This window comes from Protomyctophum parallelum, assembly GCF_964188405.1.
Source record: "Protomyctophum parallelum genome assembly, chromosome: 23".
NCBI lineage: Eukaryota > Metazoa > Chordata > Actinopteri > Myctophiformes > Myctophidae > Protomyctophum > Protomyctophum parallelum.
The window spans coordinates 29,284,510-29,307,196 of record NC_139715.1 but is presented as its reverse complement, the minus strand read 5'-3'; the positions used below and the strand labels follow the sequence as shown (position 1 = coordinate 29,307,196).

The 22,687-nt window shown below is 50.0% G+C and overlaps 1 protein-coding gene across 1 annotated transcript; it reads left to right on the top strand.

Moving 5' to 3' along the window:
- Nucleotides 1-15,653: 15,653 nt before the first annotated feature.
- Nucleotides 15,654-18,122, top strand: LOC310853997 (DIS3-like exonuclease 2; the record flags this gene model as incomplete). Its single annotated transcript, XM_083758471.1, has 1 exon — nt 15,654-18,122. The coding sequence occupies one exon, from the start codon at nt 15,654-15,656 to the stop codon at nt 18,120-18,122; it is 2,469 nt and encodes an 822-aa protein (XP_083614597.1).
- Nucleotides 18,123-22,687: the final 4,565 nt, after the last annotated feature.

Sequence of the window (22,687 nt, the reverse complement as noted above, 5' to 3'; positions counted from 1 at the left end):
GTGTGTGTGTGTGTGTGTGTGTGTGCGCGCAGTGTGTGCGTGTGCGTGTGTGTGTGTTCTTTCCTTCCTTGTTCCCTGCATTCTGTTCAAGCCCGCCTGCAGAGGAGCTGCTTTATGCACATTGTTTACGATAAAACAAGTGTTGTGTTGCATACACACATTTAATTAAACCACTTTAGAGGCCAAACCAAACCAACCGCTATGGTCCGCTATGGACATACTGAGGGGGGGTGGGGGGGGGTCCGGTGACATACTGGGGGGGGGGGGGGGTAGGTTATTGTCACAGACCGGTCCGTCCATCTCTCTCCATATCTCTTATCGCCTCATGGGATTAAGGTTCATTCACATCTGAGAGTGTGCAACATGTGTAACTAAAATAATGGACTTATTTAGGGGGGTCTTTTTTCTTTTTTTTAACACTGCCAAATAAATCACATGCACGTTCTCTCAATAGTGGTGCATTCAATTAATCGATTTGGCAAATATATTGATCTTGCAGTGTGTGTGTGTGTGTGTGTGTGTGTGTGTGTGTGTGTGCCTCCCTGCATGCATGGTGCGTGTGCCCATACATGCACGTGTTTTCTTAAATGCTGTGTTTTTCTACTCTGTGTGTACAGTGCACACACACTCATGTTTGCCGCCCCCTGTGTGTGCGTGGCTGTGTGTGTATAGGTTTACTTGTGTATAGCAGGCATATATGTTTGTGCACGTGCACTATCTGCCACGTCTATTATTATGTGCACGCACGTGTGAGTGCATGCATCCATGTGTATGTGTGCCCAGCTGTGTGTGCCTGCCCACGTGTGTGTGTGTACGTGTGTGTTGTGTGTGTACCTGGGCGTGCGCGGCGTGCGCACGCGTGTGTGTGTTTGTGCGCTGTAGCGTGTCCTTGAGGTTTTCTCTCCTGATTCAATATCATGGATGGACTCTATCAGATACCTCAGGTGCACTGGAGGGTGTGTGTGTGTGTGTGTGTGTGTGTGTGTGTGTGTGTGTGTGTGTGTGTGTGCGTGTGTGCGTGTGCGCGTGATAGCTCAGGTGCACTGGAGGGTGTGAGATGTTCAGCCGAGCTGAAGTCATTCGCTGCTCCATCGTCTGCTTCCTGTAAGACCATGTTTACACCACCCTTACACCACCATAGGTAGTTTAAGACTAAATGGTCCTCATTCACAAAGGAGAAATACGCCGCAGTGTAACTGATGTGTAAACAGATGCGTAATGACATCGTATTTATCCGTCCGATCAAGCTGCGATTTGCTCCCGTGTTATTCAGGGTGTACCTGGTGTAATCACTTAATTTGTGCGGATCGGCGAGTGTATCCTCTCCGCATTTTTCCCAAGCGATTCGTCTGGTGTCGCCTGGTTAGATGGAACATCCACGCCCATTCCACACCATATAAGGCAACAGGAAATATTGAAATACGTCATCATAGCCTGCACAGAGGATTCCCAAGCTTTAAATTATAGCCACGATGAGCTTGTAGAGCAGTTAATATTTTCTTTAATTTTTTTCTTGTGGGATTAATTTGTTTTTGGACTAAAGGCTATATATTTCATCCGATCCAACTTGTTGTATGTTTCCTCAGCTGCCGGTAAGAGTTGGCTATTCTGTGTGGCGTCCGCATGTGATCAAAATACATTATTATAAATTAATACCACGACGCAAATGGAGGCAGATATAGGTGCTTGCCGCAAAGGCATTTAGGCCTATGTGAAACTTTTAAGTGGCTGAGTCTCTGTCAACATGTGCTGATCAGCGAGTTACAGTGGTAATAATAATCATCATCAACAGCCTTTCTTGCCTGTCTGTCTGTCCGTCATGTTTGTGAACAGGCGCAAGTGGAGGTGAGCTGGCTCAAAACTATGATATGACTGACCGACATTCAAACACGCTGATGCCATTCATTCAGTATAGGCTAATGTGGTCTTCTATTTTTTATATAGGGCTAATTAGCCCTAGTGACTGCTGTCTGTCTGTCAGACTGGCATGTCTGTGAACCATATACAGCATATACAGTATGCATTAGAGCCAAAAGCCAGTCGGGCCGGGCCGGGCCCAACTGGCTTTTGGCCGTTATATTAATTTTCCAATGTGAATTTCACCCAGATTGGACTCGGTTCACACACACACACACACACACACACACACACACACACACACACACACACACACACACACACACCGACAGTCAACTGACTCAATTAAAGGAGCTCCATAACAAAACAATTTCAATAGGCCTACTGCAGGCATTACTACACTAAACAATTGAATTCGTACAGTGCAGAATGCAGATAAGTGTATGTTCTTATTATAATTGTGAGTTTGTTTTTTAACATGCAGCGCGAGTCCGCGAGAGCCGATCTACAAGCTCACAACTCGTTGCGCTGCCAGTAGAAAGCTGTCGAGTGCAGCTGCGCAATCACGCATGCTAGAAATAAATAAAAAGGTGCCGTGCTCGGGGGCAGTTTCTGTATGGGACTCTAGACTAACTTTCCTCATGCATTTAGGCATACAAGTGATACTTGGCTTTTATATAGGCTATCATTTTTGTATGTGCTGACCAATGTTGGGGACACACAATATGCCTATATTTTATCTGAGATTTGGGAACTATTTATTGATTCAGCATGAAGACTAAAGCCTTCTGAATAAATATACGCAAGCGCATGCCTTCTACACTACGGTGAGAGCTGGCGGAGCAATGTGCGGAGTTTCCGACCAACCAACGTCACCGTCAAGTTCACGGAGATGGCCATGAATTCCGACGTAAATGCCTGTCCGCTCACGCTCCGCTCACGTAACGTCACGTTATGAGAGTAAACGCTGTTGTGAATGAGGACCAATGTCTTTATTCAGTTTGTGGTATTCTTCACGGAGAGCTGATTGTGAGCCAGTGTTGTTTTTGATTTTAGTTTTAGTCCTATAGTCTCTTGAATAGCTTCCATTTAGTTTTAGTCTTCCGGAATGTTTTAGTGTTAGGCTAGTTTTAGTCTACTAAATATCATACGATTTTAGTCAACTAAATCTATAGTTGATTTAGTCGACTAAAATGTATTTTAATCGACTCGATGCCGTCATAATGACTGTTTTTACACTTCTAAGATCTAAGATCGGCTATTTTCAGCATGCAACCAAGTGTAAAATGACTTATACTGGATCTCTTGTCCACTAGTCCCTTCCTAACATTTTAGTCTAGTTTTTATTTGTTGATTTGTTTTTATTTGTTGTTTGTATTAGTCATCATAGCTTAGTTTTCACTCAGTTTTCAGTGATAAAAGGCAGTCGACGATTTATTTTCGTCTTAGTTTTAGTCGACAAAATCAACACTGTTGTTGTGAGTGCAGAAATGACTCCACTTAAAGCATTGCTCCTTCATCAAAGTATAATTCCTTTGTGTTAATTTTTTTTTTTTTTAATCACGCAATTTCTTTTGTATAGTTTATGCGGCAAAGAACCGTTGAAAAGAAATGCTTGATTTCCATTTCGCCAAAAAATTTAATTCACCTTGGCAGACATTTATAAAAATGCACACATGATGATACCGAGGCTCTCAAGTCTTATTTTGAGAACAAAAAGGTCTTTATTTAAGAACCTTCACAACTTTAACATCAATGAGCTTCAGATTGCACGCCAGCGATCCTTTTCAAACATTGGAGCGGTTTATACGTGTCAGAATTACGTGCGTATTGTCTGGCGTTACGCGGAGAGCACCTCTTTCATTCCTAATAATGTTTAACAAAAGACAGGCGATTGCCATCAGGCTCCAACAGAGATCAACCACCTCTGTTAAAAAACCTCCTCCAGACGTCACGTCAAAACAACTCTAAACTTTAAAGGGAATGGCTGACAACCGCACACATCATGTTCAATGACACACGCATGCATGCACGCAGGCAACGCAATGCAACGCACGCACGCACCCAACACACACACACACGCACGCACACCTCCCCCGAAACCTTCACTTCATGGCAGCTCTTACAATAAAAATAGAAAAAAAAAAAAAAACTCAACCGAGGAACGAACTGGAATTGGCCAATGCGTTTCTGGCCCGACAGAGAAGAAGCCATTACTCCACTGAATACCTGGACAATAATGACAGTGGAGCGGACGGACGATGGTGGGAGACGAAGAAAAGAACGGTGCTGTTGGAGAGCAGTCGGCCGTGGCAGATTCCTATTGGAACCATAACACTGGCCTCCTCCTCCTCCCCCTCCTCCTCCCCCTCCTCCTCCTCCTCCTCCTCCTCCTCCCCCTCCCCCTCCTCCTCCCCCTCCTCCCCCCCCTCCTCCTCCCCCTCCCCCTCCTCCTCCTCCTCCCCCTCCTCCTCCCCCTCCTCCTCCCCCTCCTCCATCTACCCTGATCTGCTCACTGCAAATACCATTTACCAATACCACATTTACATCGAAATTATTTTATATTATAAATTCTAATTATATGATCTAAATGGGCTATGAAGGTGAAAAACACAAAACAAAGAAAAAGAAAACGGGTGATGTGACTGACCGGAATCAGTGTAGACTAGAGGGTCCTCATCTGGAGATCTGGTGATGCCTCAGTCTCTTTGAAGAGATGGATGGATGAGGGACAGAAAGTCTGGACACTACATTTTAAATTCTGGCATGCATTTTTATACTTTAGTCATTTTATGTTATTTGTAAACCACACGTTATAATGTTTTTATGAATGTAAAAAATCGATTACATATTGGTGCTCCTTAGATTTTGGTGGGTGCTCCTAATTTGTTTCTGGTGCTCCTTCATTTTGAAATTGGTAGCACAAGCGCTACCAAGTAAAAAAGTTAATTTCGAGCCCTGCAAAGTCATTGCTAACGGTCAAACGGTTCATGAGATATTCACGTTAAAATTTTGCATTTTCAATTGAGTGCTATAGCGCCACCATTTGGCCAATCGTCATGGGCTTTGCATAGTCACCGTTTGGCATGGCCCTCTACCAGATTACCGCGTTTCGTGAAAGCAATTTTTGGCGGAAGAAGGAGAAGGAGAAGACCAAAGTCACTTCGTGACTTCTTGGTCCCGTAAAGAAAGAAAGAAAGACTTTGGGCTTGTTTTTTTCTGTCAAGCAGATGTGGCAACTGGGAGACAGAAGCTCTTATCAGGGTTGAGTTGATGGTAGTGCAGACACCTCCAGTGAGGAGGTATCAGGGGGTTGATGGTACTGCAGCCAGACACCTCCAGTGAGGAGGTATCAGGGGGTTGATGGTACTGCAGACACCTCCAGTGAGGAGGTATCAGGGTTGATGGTACTGCAGCCAGACACCTCCAGTGAGGAGGTATCAGGGGGTTGATGGTACTGCAGACACCTCCAGTGAGGAGGTATCAGGGGGTTGATGGTACTGCAGCCAGACACCTCCAGTGAGGAGGTATCAGGGGGTTGATGGTACTGCAGCCAGACACCTCCAGTGAGGAGGTATCAGGGGGTTGATGGTACTGCAGCCAGACACCTCCAGTGAGGAGGTATCAGGGTTGATGGTAGTGCAGCCAGACACCTCCAGTGAGGAGGTATCAGGGTTGATGGTACTGCAGCCAGACACCTCCAGTGAGGAGGTATCAGGGGGTTGATGGTAGTGCAGACACCTCCAGTGAGGAGGTATCAGGGGGTTGATGGTACTGCAGCCAGACACCTCCAGTGAGGAGGTATCAGGGGGTTGATGGTACTGCAGCCAGACACCTCCAGTGAGGAGGTATCAGGGGGTTGATGGTACTGCAGCCAGACACCTCCAGTGAGGAGGTATCAGGGTTGATGGTAGTGCAGCCAGACACCTCCAGTGAGGAGGTATCAGGGTTGATGGTACTGCAGCCAGACACCTCCAGTGAGGAGGTATCAGGGGGTTGATGGTAGTGCAGACACCTCCAGTGAGGAGGTATCAGGGGGTTGATGGTAGTACAGACACCTCCAGTGAGGAGGTATCAGGGTTGATGGTAGTGCAGCCAGACGCCTCCAGTGAGGAGGTATCAGGGTTGATGGTACTGCAGCCAGACACCTCCAGTGAGGAGGTATCAGGGGGTTGATGGTACTGCAGCCAGACACCTCCAGTGAGGAGGTATCAGGGTTGATGGTACTGCAGCCAGACACCTCCAGTGAGGAGGTATCAGGGTTGATTTTACTGCAGCCAGACACCTCCAGTGAGGAGGTATCAGGGTTGATGGTACTGCAGCCAGACACCTCCAGTGAGGAGGTATCAGGGTTGATGGTACTGCAGCCAGACACCTCCAGTGAGGAGGTATCAGGGTTGATGGTACTGCAGCCAGACACCTCCAGTGAGGAGGTATCAGGGTTGATGGTACTGCAGCCAGACACCTCCAGTGAGGAGGTATCAGGGGGTTGATGGTAGTGCAGCCAGACACCTCCAGTGAGGAGGTATCAGGGTTGATGGTACTGCAGCCAGACACCTCCAGTGAGGAGGTTTCAGGGTTGATGGTACTGCAGCCAGACGCCTCCAGTGAGGAGGTATCAGGGTTGATGGTAGTGCAGACACCTCCAGTGAGGAGGTATCAGGGGGTTGATGGTACTGCAGCCAGACACCTCCAGTGAGGAGGTATCAGGGGGTTGATGGTACTGCAGCCAGACACCTCCAGTGAGGAGGTATCAGGGTTGATGGTACTGCAGCCAGACGCCTCCAGTGAGGAGGTATCAGGGTTGATGGTACTGCAGCCAGACGCCTCCAGTGAGGAGGTATCAGGGTTGATGGTACTGCAGCCAGACGCCTCCAGTGAGGAGGTATCAGTGAACAACATGCTATAGGGTTCCAACGTGGCCTCCATACGATCACGGCACTGAAAAAACTCATGAAACATTCAGCGCTCTGACACAGAAGCCCCGCGGGCAAAACACACAGACAGAAAGGAGGAAGGAAAGGAGGATAGGGAAGGAAAGAAAGAAAGAAAGAACATGCGCTCTCTCTCTCTCTCTCTCTCTCTCTCTCTCTCACTCACTCACTTTCTCTCCTTGAGTCCCTTAATGGCGTGAGCGCCCCCTTAACTCCCACTGTAAATCCCCCCCACCCCACAGCTTATGGCTCAAATTAATGGTCCTGCCATAAGTGTTTGAATTTTCATGAATTGTAATAATACTTACATCACAAGACACATGAAGTCATGTCTCCTCTCTCTCTCTCTCAGAGCTATGATCCAAAGTGCTCCCCTGGTAGAGCAGTGATGTATTCTAATAGACTGCACTGCTCGGCCCCCTGAGTGGAGATATTCATGTTTGGCAGAGGAAAGGCAACGCTTGCTTCCCCCAGCCTTCCTCTTCCCTCCCTCCATTTAAACACAGGACATTAACCCATTTACACCTGACACTATAGTATAGATTCTACAAAAATGTCTTCTGAATCAGTTTTCTGATAAACCTATATATATATGTTTCTATGTCAGTGGTGCTCAACCTTTTTCACGTCAAGGACGCCCAGAAATATCTGTATTTGGCCGCATCTGAAAATATGTTTTTTCAGGGACCCTCCACGAAGCAAAGAATCGCATTGAAAATGTTCGCTGTGGAAGCATAGTATATATTCAAAGATATGACGCACGTTTTCACGATGTTTCAAACATAGCAGATCTACAAGCTTGTAGAACTGCTATTTCTCAATATAGCTAAAGTAACATAATGCTTAAAACTCCAAAAGGTGGTTCTCACGCAAAATGGGTTAAGTGGCACGGAAGATTAAAACACTGTTGGCTTTGCCAGAGATGTGCGGACAGCGCAATGTTACCTACCGCAATACTCGGTTCAAATATACGCATTTACAAGCTAAACAAAAACACTTCTGTATTCAAACTTTTACTAAATTAGTTACAAAAGTGTATTGGCATTAAAATATACTTGAAGTATACATAAACGCACTCACATTTATTTTTAAATGTTTCAGAAATAGCCGATCTACAAGCTCCCTTCTGTGTCCTGCATGTGTTCAAGTAGCCTAAAGTATAAAATAGGGCTTAAGAAGTGGTTAATCACCCCGGGGGCGGCAAGGACGGAGTTCTCCAATCCTATCAATTAGTAACGCATGCCGCTCAGGACGGAGATTGATAAAATGACGGAGATGTATTGATTTCAAAACCGATCGCATCGCTCCACAGGCTGGGAGCGTCTGTTGCGCAACACTCGATGTCATTTTCGGTTGAGACGTCATCGAAAATGTCCCAGATCCGGGATAGCGCCTGGTGCGTCGCTAAATGTGCTCTGTCGCTATAAATCGATGGGCGCTTTGATTTAATGGTCCCTTAATACCCCAGGCGATTAATCTAATGTGTGGTTTGTAACAATTCTAAATCTACAAAGTAACTATAAAGTAACTATAAAGCTGTTAACCGAATCTATGCCAAGAACGCGGGATCTCGTTCTCCTCTCCACGATCTGTGCCAAGACGAGGGAACTCGTCTTTCTTTCATTCACTTAATCGAGGAATTTTATTTATTTATTTATTTGTATTTATTGTTTTGCTTTTACTCACATACAGCCTGCATAAAAACCGACGCTCTCGCACATATTACCAAAACGAGAAAAAATCCAGTGTTTGGAAGGCTATTCTGCGGAGGGATTGGGTTAAAAATAAATGTAATGTACAGTAACAGGTAATGTACAGGTGTAAGTGTAACACCAAGGTCATGTTTTATTTTGTTAAATTCTAGTATACATTACAAAAGTAGAATTCACAAAAAAACATGGATCCCATGAAAAAAAATAATAATAATAATAACATTATACAAAAAAAACATGCGTCATAAAAGTCCCATAAGAAAAAAAAAAGATGTCATGCCAAACATAGTGCAAATAGAGCTACTATATTCTTCTCATGTGTTTTTATATTTCAGAATGATTTAGGGAAATTAAACTCTGATCTCTGTGTTTATCTAAGAAGCCATTGCTTCGATGAGTGCGCGGCTGCACGCATGAGTCGATGCGTGGGTGTGCTGAGAATGGGAAGGCAGATAACAGACAAATTAAGAAATACTTGCACGTGTGAGTGCGTGCGGCGTGCGCTTGAGAGATGACGAGTGTGACAGTGAATTTAGTCATCATCTCCTGCATGGTGAGCGCGTGGAGCCAGCCAGCCATAAATAGTTGATGTGTACAACTGTCAGCAAGACAAGCTCACTCCGTCCCTAAGCGCAGTACCTGTTACTCTGATTGACAGGCCGATAGACAGTCGTACAGATGGGTGGGTGGGCGGACAGAGAGATAGATGGGCCTGCCCTACAGCTAGACAGACGGACAGGCATCCAGGGGGGAAAAGACAGACAGACAGACATAGATAAGCTGACAGATGTGAAGTCAAACAAGACATACCTGTGTCTGAAATCACTCCCCAGTCACGCCCCGTAATCGTTTTATAGTGATTATGTTGTTTTGTAGTGCTGTCCAAATCTATTGTGACCATTATATACCCTATATATATATATATATATATATATATATATATATATATATATATTAATATATGAATAAAGAATGGACCTTGATATGAAAAGGGTTGAAAACCACTGATATATTCTTATACATGTATATTATTATTATATTATATATGTATATTATATATACTTTTCATATCAAGGTCCATATATTCATGCATTTGAGCCGCGGAACCACCATTTGATGACATTTAGCCTCTCAGACCCATTTGAGCCACGGACCACCATTTGATGACATTTAGCCTCTCAGACCCATTTGAGCCACGGACCACCATCTGATGACATTTAGCCTCTCAGACCCATCTGAGCCACGGACCACCATCTGATGACATTTAGCCTCTCAGACCCATTTGAGCCACGGACCACCATTTGATGACATTTAGCCTCTCAGACCCATTTGAGCCACGGACCACCATTTGATGACATTTAGCCTCTCAGACCCATTTGAACCACGGACCACCAGATGACATTTAGCCTCATATAGCCTCAATAAGCAGCTTGGACTCCTCATGCATAGAAGGAAGCATGAGGTCAGTCCGTTGCATTCTCTCCCCAGGTTGGCAGAGGGAGTGGTTTATATTAGATGATGACACTGGGAGAAGAAATGGGTTACAAAATCGTGGGATAAAAATTATGAAGAGAAGAGTTTTGGTCTGTCTGTCTGTCTGTTTTATGCCCATATATGGAGATCCCTGATGTAACCATAAGGTTTTTGTGACGAACGCCGCCAGCCCGGTGGAGCTGGCATGCACCGCCCCGCTGTCGGGGACAAACACCCCGTTGAACGCCTCTTTGGACTTTGAGTATGCGGCGAAATAGATGGCCTTGGAGGGGGCCACGCCCACCAGGATTGGCCCCAAGCCGCGGAACAGCGACCGCGGTCCCTCTTTCTCCAGAATGGACCGTAAGACCCGCAGCAGACCGGGGGACGCGGCGGCGCCCGACCAGATGTCTCTGGCCGGCCGCTGAGGCCGGAGGACTGCATCCGCGTCTTCAGCACCTCCAGGGGAGAGGGCTGCCACCGTACCGCTGCATCCGCCCGCCAAGAGGTGACACAGCGTGTCTGTTGTCTGCATGCGTCACCATGATTTCTTCAAACAATCACCTTCTTCTTATGAATGACTGAATGAAGTGGATGTTTCACAGAAGCAGAGTTGATGAAGGGGTGGAGGCCACCACACTGAAGCAGAGTTGATGAAGGTGTTTGAGGGGGTGGAGGCCACCACACTGAAGCAGAGTTGATGAAGGTGTTTGAGGGGGTGGAGGCCACCACACTGAAGCAGAGTTGATGAAGGGGTGGAGGGGGTGGAGGCCACCACACTGAAGCAGAGTTGATGAAGGTGTTTGAGGGGGTGGAGGCCACCACACTGAAGCAGAGTTGATGAAGGTGTAGAGGGGGTGGAGGCCACCACACTGAAGCAGAGTTGATGAAGGTGTTTGAGGGGGTGGAGGCCACCACACTGAAGCAGAGTTGATGAAGGGGTGGAGGGGGTGGAGGCCACCACACTGAAGCAGAGTTGATGAAGGTGTTTGAGGGGGTGGAGGCCACCACACTGAAGCAGAGTTGATGAAGGTGTTTGAGGGGGTGGAGGCCACCACACTGAAGCAGAGTTGATGAAGGTGTAGAGGGGGTGGAGGCCACCACACTGAAGCAGAGTTGATGAAGGTGTTGGAGGGGGTGGAGGCCACCACACTGAAGCAGAGTTGATGAAGGTGTTGGAGGGAATGGAGGCCACCACACTGAAGCAGAGTTGATGAAGGTGTTGGAGGGGGTGGAGGCCACCACACTGAAGCAGAGTTGATGAAGGTGTTGGAGGGGGTGGAGGCCACCACACTGAAGCAGAGTTGATGAAGGGGTGGAGGGGGTGGAGGCCACCACACTGAAGCAGAGTTGATGAAGGTGTTGGAGGGGGTGGAGGCCACCACACTGAAGCAGAGTTGATGAAGGTGTAGAGGGGGTGGAGGCCACCACACTGAAGCAGAGTTGATGAAGGTGTTTGAGGGGGTGGAGGCCACCACACTGAAGCAGAGTTGATGAAGGTGTTTGAGGGGGTGGAGGCCACCACACTGAAGCAGAGTTGATGAAGGTGTAGAGGGGGTGGAGGCCACCACACTGAAGCAGAGTTGATGAAGGTGTTGGAGGGGGTGGAGGCCACCACACTGAAGCAGAGTTGATGAAGGTGTTGGAGGGAATGGAGGCCACCACACTGAAGCAGAGTTGATGAAGGTGTTGGAGGGGGTGGAGGCCACCACACTGAAGCAGAGTTGATGAAGGTGTTGGAGGGGGTGGAGGCCACCACACTGAAGCAGAGTTGATGAAGGTGTTTGAGGGGGTGGAGGCCACCACACTGAAGCAGAGTTGATGAAGGGGTGGAGGGGGTGGAGGCCACCACACTGAAGCAGAGTTGATGAAGGTGTTTGAGGGGGTGGAGGCCACCACACTGAAGCAGAGTTGATGAAGGTGTTTGAGGGGGTGGAGGCCACCACACTGAAGCAGAGTTGATGAAGGTGTAGAGGGGGTGGAGGCCACCACACTGAAGCAGAGTTGATGAAGGTGTTGGAGGGGGTGGAGGCCACCACACTGAAGCAGAGTTGATGAAGGTGTTGGAGGGAATGGAGGCCACCACACTGAAGCAGAGTTGATGAAGGTGTTGGAGGGGGTGGAGGCCACCACACTGAAGCAGAGTTGATGAAGGTGTTGGAGGGGGTGGAGGCCACCACACTGAAGCAGAGTTGATGAAGGTGTAGAGGGGGTGGAGGCCACCACACTGAAGCAGAGTTGATGAAGGTGTAGAGGGGGTGGAGGCCACCACACTGAAGCAGAGTTGATGAAGGTGTTGGAGGGAGTGGAGGCCACCACACTGAAGCAGAGTTGATGAAGGTGTTTGAGGGGGTGGAGGCCACCACACTGAAGCAGAGTTGATGAAGGTGTAGAGGGGGTGGAGGCCACCACACTGAAGCAGAGTTGATGAAGGGGTGGAGGGGGTGGAGGCCACCACACTGAAGCAGAGTTGATGAAGGTGTTGGAGGGGGTGGAGGCCACCACACTGAAGCAGAGTTGATGAAGGTGTAGAGGGGGTGGAGGCCACCACACTGAAGCAGAGTTGATGAAGGGGTGGAGGGGGTGGAGGCCACCACACTGAAGCAGAGTTGATGAAGGTGTTGGAGGGGGTGGAGGCCACCACACTGAAGCAGAGTTGATGAAGGTGTTTGAGGGGGTGGAGGCCACCACACTGAAGCAGAGTTGATGAAGGTGTTGGAGGGGGTGGAGGCCACCACACTGAAGCAGAGTTGATGAAGGTGTTGGAGGGGGTGGAGGCCACCACACTGAAGCAGAGTTGATGAAGGTGTTGGAGGGGGTGGAGGCCACCACACTGAAGCAGAGTTGATGAAGGTGTAGAGGGGGTGGAGGCCACCACACTGAAGCAGAGTTGATGAAGGTGTTTGAGGGGGTGGAGGCCACCACACTGAAGCAGAGTTGATGAAGGTGTTTGAGGGGGTGGAGGCCACCACACTGAAGCAGAGTTGATGAAGGTGTTTGAGGGGGTGGAGGCCACCACACTGAAGCAGAGTTGATGAAGGTGTGGAGGGGGTGGAGGCCACCACACTGAAGCAGAGTTGATGAAGGGGTGGAGGGGGTGGAGGCCACCACACTGAAGCAGAGTTGATGAAGGTGTTTGAGGGGGTGGAGGCCACCACACTGAAGCAGAGTTGATGAAGGGGTGGAGGGGGTGGAGGCCACCACACTGAAGCAGAGTTGATGAAGGTGTTGGAGGGGGTGGAGGCCACCACACTGAAGCAGAGTTGATGAAGGTGTTGGAGGGGGTGGAGGCCACCACACTGAAGCAGAGTTGATGAAGGTGTTTGAGGGGGTGGAGGCCACCACACTGAAGCAGAGTTGATGAAGGTGTAGAGGGGGTGGAGGCCACCACACTGAAGCAGAGTTGATGAAGGGGTGGAGGGGGTGGAGGCCACCACACTGAAGCAGAGTTGATGAAGGTGTTGGAGGGGGTGGAGGCCACCACACTGAAGCAGAGTTGATGAAGGTGTAGAGGGGGTGGAGGCCACCACACTGAAGCAGAGTTGATGAAGGGGTGGAGGGGTGGAGGCCACCACACTGAAGCAGAGTTGATGAAGGTGTTGGAGGGGGTGGAGGCCACCACACTGAAGCAGAGTTGATGAAGGTGTTTGAGGGGGTGGAGGCCACCACACTGAAGCAGAGTTGATGAAGGTGTTGGAGGGGGTGGAGGCCACCACACTGAAGCAGAGTTGATGAAGGTGTTGGAGGGGGTGGAGGCCACCACACTGAAGCAGAGTTGATGAAGGTGTTGGAGGGGGTGGAGGCCACCACACTGAAGCAGAGTTGATGAAGGTGTAGAGGGGGTGGAGGCCACCACACTGAAGCAGAGTTGATGAAGGTGTTTGAGGGGGTGGAGGCCACCACACTGATGCAGAGTTGATGAAGGTGTGGAGGGGGTGGAGGCCACCACACTGAAGCAGAGTTGATGAAGGTGTAGAGGGGGTGGAGGCCACCACACTGAAGCAGAGTTGATGAAGGTGTAGAGGGGGTGGAGGCCACCACACTGAAGCAGAGTTGATGAAGGTGTAGAGGGGGTGGAGGCCACCACACTGAAGCAGAGTTGATGAAGGTGTTTGAGGGGGTGGAGGCCACCACACTGAAGCAGAGTTGATGAAGGTGTTGGAGGGGGTGGAGGCCACCACACTGAAGCAGAGTTGATGAAGGGGTGGAGGGGGTGGAGGCCACCACACTGAAGCAGAGTTGATGAAGGTGTTGGAGGGGGTGGAGGCCACCACACTGAAGCAGAGTTGATGAAGGTGTAGAGGGGGTGGAGGCCACCACACTGAAGCAGAGTTGATGAAGGTGTTTGAGGGGGTGGAGGCCACCACACTGAAGCAGAGTTGATGAAGGTGTTGGATGGGGTGGAGGCCACCACACTGAAGCAGAGTTGATGAAGGTGTTGGAGGGGGTGGAGGCCACCACACTGAAGCAGAGTTGATGAAGGTGTTTGAGGGGGTGGAGGCCACCACACTGAAGCAGAGTTGATGAAGGTGTAGAGGGGGTGGAGGCCACCACACTGAAGCAGAGTTGATGAAGGTGTTGGAGGGGGTGGAGGCCACCACACTGAAGCAGAGTTGATGAAGGTGTAGAGGGGGTGGAGGCCACCACACTGAAGCAGAGTTGATGAAGGTGTTTGAGGGGGTGGAGGCCACCACACTGAAGCAGAGTTGATGAAGGTGTTGGATGGGGTGGAGGCCACCACACTGAAGCAGAGTTGATGAAGGTGTTGGAGGGGGTGGAGGCCACCACACTGAAGCAGAGTTGATGAAGGTGTAGAGGGGGTGGAGGCCACCACACTGAAGCAGAGTTGATGAAGGTGTAGAGGGGGTGGAGGCCACCACACTGAAGCAGAGTTGATGAAGGGGTGGAGGGGGTGGAGGCCACCACACTGAAGCAGAGTTGATGAAGGTGTTTGAGGGGGTGGAGGCCACCACACTGTAGCAGAGTTGATGAAGGGGTGGAGGGGGTGGAGGCCACCACACTGAAGCAGAGTTGATGAAGGTGTTTGAGGGGGTGGAGGCCACCACACTGAAGCAGAGTTGATGAAGGTGTAGAGGGGGTGGAGGCCACCACACTGAAGCAGAGTTGATGAAGGGGTGGAGGGGGTGGAGGCCACCACACTGAAGCAGAGTTGATGAAGGTGTTTGAGGGGGTGGAGGCCACCACACTGAAGCAGAGTTGATGAAGGGGTGGAGGGGGTGGAGGCCACCACACTGATGCAGAGTTGATGAAGGTGTTGGAGAGGGTGGAGGCCACCACACTGAAGCTACAATGTTTGTTTTAAGAGTCCGATTTAGTTCTTCTGATGAAGGTTGTCTGCATCCTGAGCGCTGACCTAAACTACACTGAGCATCTTCTGGCTCTATTTGGGCACGGCTGACGTGGAACTCCATATTTGGGCACGGCTGACGCAGAACTCCACATTTGGGTCTACGAGCTTCATCATGATGACGAGAGCAAACAGTGGCAGATAAGCAGGGCCCTCTCAGATAAACAGCCAGATCGACCCCTTTGATACATGCTCTTATTGTGGAATACTGGCTTAACCGTACCAGACACCGTACGCTCGCTGTAGTCACTCGAAGCCATCTCCGGATCACGAGAGCAGACAGACATCGCTGTCATTGGTAGAATCCCGATGGAGGAACACCAGGCCCCAGCCAATCCCCCCGACATGCCGCGCACGGCCCACGCCTTCGGTCCCCCCGCCGAGGACAGCATGAGCCGCCCAGGGGGCCAATGGCCAAGGAGTCAATGGTCAGGGAGTCAATGGTCAGGGAATCAATGGTCAGGGAATCAATGGTCAGGGAATCAATGGCCGAGGAATCAATCGTCGGGGAAGCAAATCTTTGAATCTTACATGAGCTCTGAGAAGGTGTCCCAGGGCCTGAAGACGACGGGTCCAGGGCAGCTGATCCAGGGGCCGCTGCGGATCAACCCGCGGCGTTTCACCGAGGCGTTCGTCCCGTCTCCGGACGGCGGGCGGGACATCTTCCTGGACGGCGTGCTGGCTCGGAACCGGGCGCTCAACGGGGACGTGGTGGCGCTGCGGCTGCTCCCGCGGAACCAGTGGCGGGTCGTGCGGTCGGAGGGCGAAGGCGGGCCGGGCCGGGCCGAGACGACCCCCGGCGGCGGCGCCAGCGGCGGCGACCCTTCGACGACGCCGCGAGCCCACAGAGAAACCCTTCAGAGGACCGCCAGAGTGGTGCGCATCGTGGAGCGCAAGCACTCCCGCGCCGCCACGGGTCACCTGGCGTTCACGCCCGGCAGCCCGGTGGCCTTGTTCCGCCCCGTGGACCACCGCGTGCCCCGCATCAACGTCCCCCTCGCCGACTGCCCCGTCGGCTTCGCCCACCGCCCGGGCGACTACGCCAGCACCCTGTTCATCTGCCGCGTCACCAACTGGCCGCCCCACAGCCTCCTCCCCGAGGGCCGTCTCGCCAACGCGCTGGGGCGGGCCGGAGAGATCCGCCCGGAGACGGAGGGCATCCTGGCCGAGTACGACGTGGACTCCTCCGAGTTCCCCGAAGACGTGCTGGCCTGCCTCCCCCCCGAGGGGGCGCTGCCCTGGGCTATCCCGCACGAGGAGCTGAGCAAGAGGAAGGACCTGCGGGGCGAGTGCGTGTTCACCATCGACCCCGCCTCCGCCACTGACCTGGACGACGCCCTGTCCTGCAAGCCGCTGCCCGACGGGAACTTCGAGGTGGGCGTGCACATCGCCGACGTGGCTTACTTCGTGGAGGAGGGCAACGCCCTGGACGCCGTGGCCGCCCAGAGGGCCACCAGCGTGTACATGGTCCAGAAGATGATCCCCATGCTGCCCAGGCTGCTGTGCGAGGAGCTGTGCAGCCTGCAGCCGCTGGCCGACAGGCTGGCGTTTTCCGTGGTGTGGACGCTGACGCCGCAGGGAGAGGTCCTGAGCAAGTGGTTCGGCCGCTCGGTGATTCGCTCCTGCGTCAAGCTGAGCTACGAGCACGCACAGAGCGTGATCGAAGGCGGCTCCGCGGCGGAGGGGGAGGAGCTGCCGCTCGGAGCCGCCGTCGCCGCCCCCGAGCACCCCGCGGACGAGATACGCCGCGCCGTGCTCGACCTGCACGCCATCGCCGGGAACCTCCGCGCTCGGCGCTTCCGCGAGGGAGCCCTCCGGCTGGACCGTCTGAAGCTGTCCTTCGCGCTGGACGAGGGCAACGCGGCGGCCGCCACGCCCCGGGGCTGCCACGTCTACCAGTACCGCGAGAGCAACGAGCTGGTGGAGGAGTTCATGCTGCTGGCCAACATGGCTGCCGCGCGGCAGATCTACGGCTCCTTCCCGGAGCTGGCGCTGCTCCGTCGCCACCCGCCGCCCCAGGACAAGATGGTGGCCGAGCTGCAGGACTTCTGCGAGCAGATGGGCCTCGACATCGACTTCTCCTCGGCCGGGGCGCTGCACGCCAGCCTCCTCGCCATCGTCGGCGACGACAAGTACTCGGGCGCCCGCAAGGAGGTGCTCACCAACATGTGCTCCCGGATCATGCAGATGGCCGAGTACTTCTGCGTCGGCGTCCAGCGGAACGAGTCCCGCTTCCGGCACTACGCCCTCAACGCGCCGCTCTACACCCACTTCACCTCGCCCATCCGCCGCTACGCCGACGTCATCGTCCACCGGCTGCTGGCCGCCTCGCTGGGCTGCGGGCCGCCCGTGGCGCGGAGCGGCGCCGAGATCCACAAGCAGGCGTCGCACTGCAACGACAAGAGGGCCGCCTCCAAGAGGGCCCACGAGCTGAGCACGGAGCTGTTCTTCGCCGCCTTCGTCCGGGAGAGCGGTCCCCTGGACTCGGAGGCCATGGTGATGGGCGTGCTGGACTACGCCTTCGACGTCATCGTGCTGCGCTACGGCGTCCAGAAGCGCATCTACCCGCGCGACGTGGCCGGCCTGCACATGTTCCAGCACAACAGGGTGGGCCGGAAGTCGGAGCTGACGCTGGTGTGGTCGTCGTTGTCGGGGGCGCGGCAGAAGCCCTCGGTCTGTCAGGTGGTCTCGCTCTTCGCCATCGTGGAGGTCACGCTCCGGGCGGACGGAGCCAGCGTGAAATGCGTGCTCAAGAGGCCGGCTGAGGACGCGTCGTAGAACGACGACGTTCCAACGTGCTGTCGCAAATACGACGAATTCAAACCACAGCAACTAAGGAAGCAACATGCTGAAAACAATACATATATATATATATATACATATATATATATATATATATATATGTCCCATTTAGACCTGAGTACGATTCTACAAGATTCGACAAAATGTCTTCTAAATCTTGACAGTTTTCTGAAAACTGTCAAGATGTTTCTATGTGAGTGGTTCTTAAAGTTTTTCATGTCAAGGACCCCAAAAATTCTATGAATTTGGCCGCCAACCACAACCTAAAAATATGTTGTTCCAGGGACCCTCCTCCCAGAAGCAAATATTTGAGTCAAAAACGTTCACTCTGAAAGATTTGCGCCACACTTTCAGCTTGTAGATCTTGTACATAATAATAATTGTTCCTGATCTTGTATAGCATAATGCTTAAAACACCAAATGGGGTTCCCGTCCTGAAAGGGTTAACACAATCCCCGGCAGGATTAATTAAAGAATGTTTACTATATATATACATACCATGATATCTCCCCCTGTTCAACCCTTATTTTGAAGATCCAAAACACCACGACTGGAACCGGATGTTGACTGAATGGTGTGTGTTGTTGTCGGATTAGGTGTTGATGTCTCACTAGCTGATGAGAAGTACAGGCTGGCGCCATTAAAGTACAGGCTTTAAGTACTGTACTTAAAGTACAGCCTGTACTTGAGAAGTACAAGTACATTACTGCTACCGCTAGGCTACGTGCAATAGACCATTTGCATGTTTCCATCAGAGTTTGGAAGCACTCGTTTTCCGTAAAGCAACGTCCTGCTGCCTCCTGCATTATGTGCTAATTCAAAACAGGTGGTACACATGGGCAGTTGAGTGATATCTAACGAGCACTTCCAAACTCCAGCACTTAGAAAAAGAATCATCTGTAAGGACACAAAGTAGCTCATAACATGTCTGCAGTGGATTTTTATGAAACAAACACTTTGAGGATAGAAAGAGAATAATTCAAGCTTTCCATACAGCTGCAATGTTGGTGACTTTGACGTTGTTTAATACAATCAGACAGGACTTCTCTGTTTGGATGAATGGGCTGCCAATGGAAGTTGCACCTAGGTAGCACCTTGCCATTAACTTATGGTAAGATGGCCGCGGTCTGCATATGGAGAATAAGCGTTGTTTTGACCAGAAATGCCGCCATGGGACTGGGATTTGGAGTCTAAAGCGACTGAAAGCGTGCGTGCGCGCGCACATGTGTGTGCACGCGCAACCAAGATATGGCGCAGCCCAGTCTTATGGCTAACAAGAGATAGCCACCCGAAGCTAATGTGATGTAATGTAGCCTTTCCAGTAGATCGGATCAAAACATCTTATACGACTGAATTAACGTAACCTACGTGTTTTGGCGGCCTGACGCTTGCCGACAATTAACGTAGGCTACGTTTTTCGGCGGGCTAAGTGTTAAATGTGGAATAGAGTAGAGAGAATGGGCTCTGTGCACATATAGAATAAGTCTTCCTACTAACAGAGCCCCTTCCCTACTTCCTTCCGATCGTACTAATGAAGGATCGGTTCCATTTAGTGTACAGTGGTTCTCACCCTTTTTTAATTTCAAGGACCCCCAGAACTCTGAGAGTTGTCCGAATGGAACCAAATGGACCTGTAAGGGTACACGCCATTTGGAACCCACTCAAGGACACATTGAGTCTGTTTCCAGTGAGCCAACATGGAAACGATAGCAGCACCCTGACCCTGACTGACCAGAATGGAACAGAGCCTTCATTAGCATCAGCAGTAACACCTGTGAATGAAGTAGGGAAGGAGCTAAAATGGCGTCTGTGCACATAGACCCCCCCCCGTGTGTGAGAGAGAGAGAGAGAGAGATATGTCAACATTCCAGAAATACATTTCCACAATGGCATAATCTATAAGGCATAATCTATAAGGTTGATCGTTGTGTCAAACCGTGCGAGCAGATTGAATGAACACAGACAGCCTTTAAGGTCTCTGAAACCAGTGTTGACTGTCGACTAAAACTAAAATGTTTGTCGACTGCCTTATTTCACTGGCGAAAACTAAATGCATACTATGATGTCTAAAACTATAAGCATAAATACATTGTTGACAATTTTGTCAACAAATAAAAACTAGAGTGGAATATCAGAGAGGGACTTTGTGGAGAAGAGGATCAACTACAACTAAAACACAAGTGATTTTATGTTTGGTTGCACTGAGATGCTCTGGAAATAGAAGGTCTACAAGCTTGTATCCAGGTGCATGGTTCAGAGTTACAGAAGTTGAGAAACCTGCTCCAGTGGCCTAGAATCTGGTCTGTCTGTCATTTATTTATTCATGTCTGTCCCGTATGATGTCACCAAACATCAGCACATGAAACCAAGTGTAAAAGCAGCCGTTACGACGCCATCCAGCCACCGCCCAAAGTATATACATCACATGTATTATATTTAGTCGACTGAAACTCCATTCAAGGTCAAAACATTCCAGATGCCTAAAATATTTATATGGCTGTTTTATTCAAAAGACTGTGACTAAAAACTAAATCAAAACTTCCCGTCAAAATCAACATGGCCACGATGGCGTAAATCGAAGGTATGTTGCCTAAGGTATTTAGACCTGACGACGAATCTACAAATGTCGTCTAAATCCTGACAGTTTTCTGAAAAACCCCATGTTTCTATATCAGTGGTTCTAAATCAGTGTTTGTATATCAGTGGTTCTATATCAGTGGTTCTATATCAGTGGTTCTATATCAGTCTTTCTATATCAGTGGTTCTCAGACATTTTCATGTCAAGGACCCCAAAATTCATGGGCCATCGACCCCCCCTAACTGACAATATGTTGTACCCCTCCCCCCAGAATCAAAGATTTGAGTTAAAAACGATCGCTCTGAAAGAATATATATTCAAAGATGTGCGCGGCATTTTCACGACTTTTCAAAAATAGCATTTCTACAAGCTCGTAGCGCGGCACTCTACTTTAGCTATATTTTTCAATAGCTATAAAGTATAACATAATGCTTTTAAAACACCAACAGGGGTTCCGGGAACAGAATGGGTTAAGGCTGTCGTGGCCTGATTGGTGCCGTTTGGTGACATCATACGGGACAGACATGAATAAATAAATGACAGACACAGACCAGATTCTAGGCCACTGGAGCAGGTTTCTCAACTCTGTAACTCTGAACCACCTCTGTAACTCTGAGCCAACTGGACCCTCATGGGCCTCATGGGTCTTCTTGCGGCGGCCATGACACACAGGACACCAGTGTAAACCCCATTCTGACCGGGCACCCATTTTGGTGTCAGCATCATGTTATGCTTTAGCTATTTAAAAATAGCAGATCTACAAGCTCATATCGCGCCACCGAGTGGCGCGATACGAGCTTGTAGGTCTGCTATTTTTTGAAAAATCGAAGAACGACTGACATTTTTTAGAATCTGATCTCAGGTCAGAATGGGTTCATCAGACCAGTGTGTGTCCGGCGGAAACCTCGTATGAATCTGATCTCAGGTCAGAATGGGTTAATAAACCCCACGGGGTCCAGGAGGGAAAATCAAAAATATGGGAGTTGGACCCTGAGACCTTGAGCAGCCCCATTTACCCGCTGAGAGCTGTCCATGAGGTGGACAGCCGCTGGGGAGATTGGGCTTAAGAGGTTAAGCATCCAAATGTGATCTTGTAGATTAGGGTCAGAATGGGGGGTCCGTCTAGCTGTGGCCTTTAGTGCTTGACATTGTTTAACGTCAGGGACCCCTAAATGAATATTTGACCACCAATATTTTGTGCCAGCAGGGACCCCCTTAGGGACCCCCATAGACGATTTGTGTTTGTCCATCTTTTTTTCTTCTTTTTGGTTATTAGCCTGGTTGCCCTGTTGTAACACTTTATTAGTGTGGTTGCATATAGGCAACACACTAGTTGTTCCCGTCACCTTTTATTTGTCTTTATTATAGATAAACTTTATTTTGGCACCCTATACTCCTCCCACAGTTTTTTCCCCCCACAGAATTAACTTTAAAGTTGAGCTTGGTGGTCTGCCACATTCCTCTTGAACCTGACACCTGGTGAGATGTTCAAGCTACAAATGAGAAGTGATAAGTTGATAAGGAGGATATACTTCTGACGGTGAGGTAGACCCGGGTTTGGGTAAGATAATGCTGCCAGTCTGGAGGGCTAGGAGGACGCATGTGGTGGGTTGATTTCATGATCCTGATTATGAGTTGAAGCTCATACAGATTGAATGTAGTTACAAAAGATGAATATTATCATATTGTGCTATACTATTATTACAATACCAGTTCTTGTGACGTTTTTGACAGAATCATCTGACAGAATCAGAATCATGAACGTTCATCAAGTTGTTTCTATGTGTTGTTCTCACGTGTAATGTTTGTGTTGCCACAAATTTGCGTCATATTTGACGGACATGTGACCTAATATCAAAAACCTGTTGAGGACAAAAGCTGTTTATAGGAGGGGCCTCTTATCATCATCTCATTCCGGCCAATCAGAATTTGCGTTCTCACCTTCGTCATCAATGTTTGTGTC